General features: G+C 29.6%; 1 protein-coding gene across 4 annotated transcripts; it reads left to right on the forward strand.

Annotated features, from left to right (window-relative positions):
- Positions 1–2,491: 2,491 nt before the first annotated feature.
- On the forward strand, positions 2,492–4,322 carry LOC25499718 (protein LIGHT-DEPENDENT SHORT HYPOCOTYLS 4). Of its 4 annotated transcripts, none has more exons than XM_039827373.1 (3): positions 2,492–2,800; positions 2,935–2,998; positions 3,707–4,322. In XM_039827373.1, exon 3 carries the CDS (start codon positions 3,737–3,739, stop codon positions 4,247–4,249), a length of 513 nt encoding a protein of 170 aa, XP_039683307.1. In that variant the 5' UTR covers positions 2,492–2,800; positions 2,935–2,998; positions 3,707–3,736; the 3' UTR covers positions 4,250–4,322. The 4 variants fall into 4 exon arrangements, with proteins under 4 accessions (XP_039683307.1, XP_039683308.1, XP_013450572.1 ...); XM_039827374.1 differs by having other exon boundaries at positions 3,722–4,322; XM_013595118.3 differs by having other exon boundaries at positions 2,941–2,998.
- Positions 4,323–8,221: the final 3,899 nt, after the last annotated feature.

The following is an 8,221-nucleotide window of genomic DNA, read 5'->3' on the forward strand; positions in this document are numbered from 1 at the left end:
ATATAGATTAATAAAATTGAATGTTAGTCTCACCCTTACCTTAGAATTCAAAATCGCAGCTCTTCTAGGTCACTTTCTCTTCTCTTGACTTTTTCTCCCTTTTCTCCAAAAACTGATCGTACATACTGTTTTTCTAAACTAGGTCTCTCCTATTTATATCTCCTATATCTACTTTATCTTATTCCTCTTTCTCCCCCAAAACTCTCTAAAATCTCAAAACAACCTCTCAACTCAATATTTATTTTATTTTCAAATCTTATTTTATTAAACAATAAAGTAAGTCACAACTCCTCATAAAATCATCTTAAATCACACATATCATATAAATATAATATAAACTCATCTTAATAAATTCTAGACTCATTTAAATAATTAAATAATTTAAAGAGGGCGTTACAGGAGGGGGGAGGGAGAGGAAGAGAGAGGGAGAGAAAGAGAGATTTTGGTTTCACAGAACCAAGGTTACACAAAAGTGAACTAGGTTAAATATAAAATGCTTTATCACAAAGTTTCTATTTATAAAACCACTTGAGTGGTTTGCAAGCTAAGCCCATTATATCTTACGGTATACAACATTTTCACTTAAACACGTTGTACCATACGATGTATTGTGTTTCTATAATTAGTGTTGGTGTATCATACGATCACACCACCAAATAAGTCTCACTTATTTATATAATCTATCATCAATATGTTCTGATGTGTGTGATCATCTAGGCTCTCGTAACGTTAATAATCATATTAAATAACACATTTAATATTATAAACAGTGAAGGGGTATTCAACAATACATCACTACTATCAAAGTGACGAGAATGTTATGTGATTTGACAAAATTTGTATGTAATAAAATGTTTTCATGTATAATCACCCTTTTACCCTTATGTATATATCGAACAAAAGACATAATGTGTCATCCTTGTCCAGTTCAGTATTGAGACTTTCGATGTTTTTTTTTGTTAAGTATAAGGGGTAAATTCCATTTAGGTCATTCATGTCCCTCAACATGATTTGTGGCGTACAGATCAATCGACTTTATGATCATCTTGTTACTGACGACGTTTGAACGACAACAAAATACTTGACTACACAACTAGGGTCCATAGTGTGGTTTTAGGTCGAAGGGTATATCATTATGAGAATAACTTATGACACTTACACAACACTCTGTATAATATTCTCATAGCAAGTCAATCAAATATAAATATTATGAGTAATATTTATACCTATGTGAAAACTTGGTAACTCTTTATTCATGATCGGTGAGATCTGATCACCAGCCTACCTACGTAATAGTCTATACACTAATATTATCATACTTCACAATAAAGTTCGACTACAAATACTTATGTTCTATATGTTAATGAAGTCTCAAGATTACGTCACACTTAATGTTCCATTACTCAAACTATCTATTTATGGGACTTTAATAATCTTTTAACAAATATAACAAAGAACGTCTGATACTCCCTCCGTCCCAAATTGTAAGACGTTTTGGGCATTTCACACATATTAAGAAATGTAATTGATATTGTGTGAAAAAAAGATATTATGAGTTGTTTTACAAAATTGTCTTCAATAAATGATATGGGAAAGAAAAATGAAGGAATTGAAATAAGAGAAAGTAATAAATAGTTAAGAATATAATAGGAAAAGTAACATTAATTTTTCATTGATATTGTAAAGCGACATATAATTTGGGACAAATATTTTTTCTAAAGTGACATACAATTTGAGATGGAGGGAGTATTATTTAATAATAAAAATCCTAATACAAAACATAAATTTAATTTAAAACTATTGGCCTCTAGATTTTTATACAACATAAAGTAAATAAAACATGTGCCCATTGAAAATTAGAAACCAAGGACAAAACTCAAAAACTTTAAGATCGTAGGTTAATGATAAATCATGGTTAATTAACAAATCTACCACCTCATTCGCTTATCTTATAAACCGGACCCACCTAACATTTCCATGCATTTATGAGGAATTGGAATTTTATTGACCATTATTGAGGCGGCATCACACTGACGACAATCCTCCAATAAAAATATTTCGTCAAACAAAGAGTCAGCGTAAATCATAATATTTCTATAACTTCTTCTCATATTTTTAATAATTAATTGAAATTCATTAATACAATTCTCATAAATATTGATTAATTAAAAATAAATTATAAAATAAACATTCTTTAAGCAATTATTCAAAGGATCGTGACTATTGACCATGTGAATTGTCCCAAAGTCAAAAGATTGTTTTATATAACATAGTACACATATTTAAGAGGTTTGAATTTCACAATTTTAAAATTGACTGGTAAGCATAAATGAATAAAATAAAAGTAAATATGAATAAAAATTCAAACCATACAATATATTTCTAAATTTATTTTCATCTTGACAAAAATATTAGATAAACACACACATAAAATATATATATATATATATAACACACACATGTCTGCCCCTCTATGGTCATCTCACCTCACATCATCACTGCTCTAAACACTGCCACACCTTGTCTTGTTTTGGGCCATGTCAATAGATTAACAATTACCCTATTCTCTCTTGCTCTCTTTTTTTCTTTCATGTGATAATAAAGTGATACATACCACTTCACTTCACTTCACTTCCCATCACTCACAGTCACAGTATTGAAACTCACACTTTGTTTGCGTTTTTTTGTGGTAAAGTAAGAAAACACAACACATTCTTTCTATCTAGTTTCATTCCATTTCCAGCAAGCAATTGCATTGCATCTACCAACAATTTACCTACGATCGACCGAACAAACAAAGGTATATCCCTCTCTTCATTTTCTTTAACTATATATATATATATAGTTTTTCTTTTGATTGAGTTACTTTAAGCTATATATAGTTGCTAGTACAACCCTCACTCATTTGCCATGCACTGTTCTTTCTTGTTTTAATTCTAGCTACAACAAGGAAAAGGTGGAAAACCCTAGCAATTCACAACAGAAGAACGTATACTAGGTAATCTTTTTTCCATTTAAACTATTTATTTAGAGTTGTTTGTTTATATCAAGCCCGTTCATTACAATTTTTTTTTATTTTTTTTTTAGAAAAATCTTTTCTTTAGAAAATAAATTTCTTTTATTTATTTTCATCCGTTTGTTATAAATTTTGAATTAGTCTAAAATAAGCTAAATTGGTTTAGATGAGAAATAACTATTTTTGATAACTGAGTTTGTTTTAAAAGTTATTTTCCATCATGACAAGCAAAAACAAAATAGCTTCAAGTTTTTAAAAAAAATTCTAAACATTATTCTCTAAATTAATAAACATAAAAAACATTTATATAATATGCCAGAAAATATATTTTTTAGTGATTTTAACTGTATTTGTGATTTTTTAAAAATTAATTTCGAAATATAATAATATGATTTTACTGACCGTACGTGTTAGATTGAAAAGAATATTAAAAAAAAATGATTTCTACCGTTTTATACAAATGCAAATCAAGTTTTGTTTGATATCTCTAGATTTTAGAAATTGCATGCTCTAGATGATGGGTAGTACCAACCAAATTTCAAGTTATGTGAGTGTTCTCTTATGATGATAAAATTGAATAAAAAAAAACTTAAAAAGATCGATTGAAAAGAATATAATCTCTAAAGATGATTTCTAGATTATTAATTTTATCTAACAATCCCTTTTATTTGAATTTGAATCTTAAACAAGGGACCGTAATCACAGGATTATCAAAGAAATATGGCATTGGTTTCAGCTGAATCAACAAACCCTAGCAGCTACAATGGAAGTGATTCAAGTGGTGGCAACAAGATCAACAGGTACGAGAGCCAAAAGAGGAGAGACTGGAACACATTCTGCCAGTATTTAAGAAACCATCGACCAGTGCCACTTTCTGCTTCAATGTGCAATGGAACACATGTTCTTGAATTCCTTCACTATCTTGATCAATTTGGGAAGACTAAGGTTCACAATCCAACTTGTCCTTTCTTTGGGATGCCAAACCCTCCATCTCCATGTGCTTGTCCTCTCCGTCAGGCGTGGGGTAGCCTTGATGCTCTTGTCGGTCGCCTCCGCGCCGCATATGATCAAGAGATCAATGGTGGAAGTAGTAATCCTTTTGGTGATGGTGCTGTTAGGTTTTACTTGCGTGATGTTCGTGATTTCCAGTCAAAGGCTAGAGGAGTTAGCTACCATAAGAAAAGGAAGAGACCTAACCGCAACATCACAACTATTTCTCAATCATCCTCATGAACTCAAATCTAAATCGCTGTTTATGATCAGAATCTTCTTTATATTGCAATAAAAATGTGGCAAATTTGATCAACATTGGGGGCTGCATTGTGATTATATTAAAATCATTCGTTATTGCACTAAAAATAATAATTAAGGGTTATGTTTTTTCTTTTACTAAGGGGGTGATTTTTTTTATTGAAATTTATAATACACATAACATTCATGCGACATGCATGCACTTGAATAATTTTTCTCATTAATTTGTTCTTATTGAAATACATGGGAATGCTTTGTGTGTTATGGTTGATATATATGTACTTTTGGTGGAGGGTTTTCTTTCTTAGCATCCAAGAACATGAATTACTACAGAATTATTAGGTCGTTGAGTATTATTGATCAAAGGAGAGACAAAAATATATAAATAACTAACGAGTCAAATATAATATATAATTGGTCAAATCGGGTTAGGTATATATCAGTTGAATGATATTGTGAAATACACCGCAATACAAAATTGGCTAGATAGATAGATAGATAGATCACCCCCTATTCTATGCTATAGCTGCCTGTACTGTACCTGGCTACAAATGGACATGTCTAAAGTAATTTGATGTATATTATATCAGCAACGATAACTGAACACATAAATTTGGACACAATACAGACACTATGGGCAGTTTAGACATTTCAGATATAAAAGCAGGGGCATTTTTGTAAAAACAACACACTCCATCTTCTTCCTCTCTTCTCTGCGTCCTTCCCTCTATATTCTTCCACCATCTTTTGCTTCATCACCACGACCACCCTCTCTCACCACCGCTGTCCTCATTAGTGATCACCACCACCGCGTTGTCCCTTCCATTTGTTCGGATCTAGAACTCGCGGCGTTGACGACCTCCTCTTCTCACTCCGCCGCCGGAGATCTGTTCACCACCATCATCCTCATCAATAACGAACCTCGCCGTCCCTTTGATCCGTCCAATTCTGGAGACGTCGCGCCGCCGACGATCTCCTCACTTCTCCCTTATCCGACGACGATCTTCTCTGTCTCGGGTCTGACTCTAATCTTACGGTGTGGTTCCGTGAGTGGTCGCCGGAGAGAGATTTATGGTGAGATAGAGTTGTAGAGGAGAGAAGAGTAACGGAGAAGAGGGAGGGAAGAGAGAATTGAACACTGAGTTGCAGAAGTGGAGAAAGGAAGAGGGAAAGGAAAAAAATAAAAAAGAGTGCAAAAATAAGTATAGTTATACGGTGTTGATTTTGTGTTTAATTTTTTGTGTCACTTTATCATTTCTGTTAATATATACATTGCATCTTGATTCCAGTTTTGATTTTTTCACTTATTTATTTTAAAAGATGAAATTCTAACAGTTAATATGTTTTATAAAAGATAAAGAGTTGAATTTTATAAGCTTTAAAATGGGAAGAGTCAGCCAACCCATAATCTTCAAAAGTAAAGCTTAAAACAAATTTTGATAATGTGATCTTATTTTGTCAGCATTAGACTTTTTTGCTTAAAAAATTTAGTTAATTTTTTTTGGCAGACCTAAAGAGACGGTTTTGGTATGGTTTTTTGTTTTTTTATTATTAAAGAAGACGGCTTTAGTAGCCTTACTCTTGAACCACCTTGATATTTTACTGTTCATTCATTCAGTGTTATATCAAGTTTAAAATAATTCAAAAAAGATTTTTTTTGTCGACCCTTCGGTAATCCGGAGTTTGATATTTTAATTTATTAAGTATGAATTATATATTAAATATTTTATTATATCGAAACATAAGTGAATTTTATTATCTCTAATTAACAGATATTAAATTGCATGGCTCGAAATAATTCAATTAAATTTTCATGATTATTTTTTATCTTTTTCTTGAAAATTCAAAACAATTTATATTTATAAATTGAGGAAGATGGAAAATTATAATCAACTAAGGTGATAATAATGATCAACTCCTCTAAAAAAATGAGAAACTTTACATCTGTCTATGAGAATTTGAATCACGTCCCTTGATTTTACTAGTAATTTCTTTTTTGCAAAGTAAATTTATTAATGTTGAGATATTGAAATAAAAATATGATAGTCAGGGATAAATATTTTACTTTTGGATGACAAAAAATACTATGAAAAAACTATAAATAAAAATAAATATTGAGAATGAATATTTTAATAATTAGTATTAATATTTTATTTATCTGCTTTATATTTTTATTTGTCAAGTAATTTTGATTCTTAAACCATATAGATATACAAATACCAATATATAGAGGAGATACACTATTTTGGGTTGAACCTTTTCTTTTCAATTTTACCTCATTATTTAAACTATTTTGTGTATTTCGCAGAGTTCCCTTAATGTGATTTTTTAAATTCTTATCTTAGTCATTGCTAACAACGGGTCATGCTAATATTTCCATTAAAAACAAAATTTATTGAAAAAAATTAAATTTCAATTTTTGTTAAATAAACTGGCACAATTTCTCGTGCTTAATTTTATATTCGGTATTTTAACATGTAGCATAATGATACTCCCTAACAACTAACATTAAATTCCTATGTTTATGGATTTTAAAATTAGGGAAATGCTAACCGGTGTCCCGGGGTACTGGTTAAGGATATGAAAAAGGAATTTATATAATAGTTAATACATTGAAATTGTGTAATTAATTTATAATAAAGTCAAAAACAGTTTCCTTTTATGGTAATAATTCCCTTTTATGGTATGAATAACCAGTGCCCCGGAACACTGATTAACAGACCCTTAAAACTAAGGTTAACTAAATGATAAAACTAACATTAAATTCCTAACTAAATGATAGCATAATGTTATCATTTTCCTTAACTAAATTATAAAACTAACATTACATTCTTATGGTACCGTTTGGTCCGGATTTTTTTTCTTTAGTTTTTCTACATTTTTAAGGAGAAGCTAGGCCAAACACAATATCAATAAAGTACATTCGAAAAAAGTACTTTTTTAGAATGCATAAAATTGAATGGAATGAGCTTTAACCAAAAGTTATTGAATGCTACTTCAAAAAACTACTTCTATGTAATTTATTTCACAAACATTTCTCTTCAACTCACGCAGACAACCTTATCTTTTATTTTTTAATATTATATTTCAATTTGTTTTTTCTTCCGTTTAATTTTTTTTTAAACTGGTCCATATAATTTTTTTTAAAGGAGGATCGATTTAATTTTATTATCTATTTTTGAAGGAATTTTATTATCTTTTTATCACTTATATATATAATTTTAATATCCTTTAATTATCACAACCTCACAAATATTTTTATTCATGCTGTCATTGAATGACACCAAATATTATTTTCCCTTTCTTTAACCTCACAAATACACACACACATTAGCGTTTAGATTAATATTTTATGTATGTATGTCTGATTTTTTTTGTTACGCTAATGCGTATAATTTTTTCAGTGTTGCGTAATGCGTACAATTATTATTTTTATAAAATTTTGAATTTAATTAAAAGTACTAGTATAGATGCCTAAAAAAATTATACTTATATATATTTTACACATTTATATTGTAACAAACTATGCATATCTTTTTCTTATTAAAAAAACTAAACATATCTTTTTCAATGACACCAACAATGTAACAAATATAATATCATATAATATAAATTCTTATCTTTTTAAATGACACCAAAAATATGATATTCTTATAACAAAATTTGTTATACAGTATATTTGGAAAAGAAGAAACAAATTATTCTCTAACTTAGCTCAATTGATATAGACAATGTATAAATATATGCAAGGTCGCGGGTTTGAACCCCGGACACCATAAAAAAATACTAAATTCAAAGTTTTGTACAATATTTTGCCAAACAACTTTCAACTTAAAAATAACTTTAGAACTAAAAAAAATAAAGAAACCAAACAACTTTAGTTTTTTCCTTAAATAGCTTTATTTTAACTTTGTCTTAAAGTAGTTTTTTAACCGAATAAAAGTCTGGCCAAAC

This window comes from Medicago truncatula, chromosome 7 (genome assembly GCF_003473485.1).
Source record: "Medicago truncatula cultivar Jemalong A17 chromosome 7, MtrunA17r5.0-ANR, whole genome shotgun sequence".
NCBI classification, from domain to species: domain Eukaryota; kingdom Viridiplantae; phylum Streptophyta; class Magnoliopsida; order Fabales; family Fabaceae; genus Medicago; species Medicago truncatula.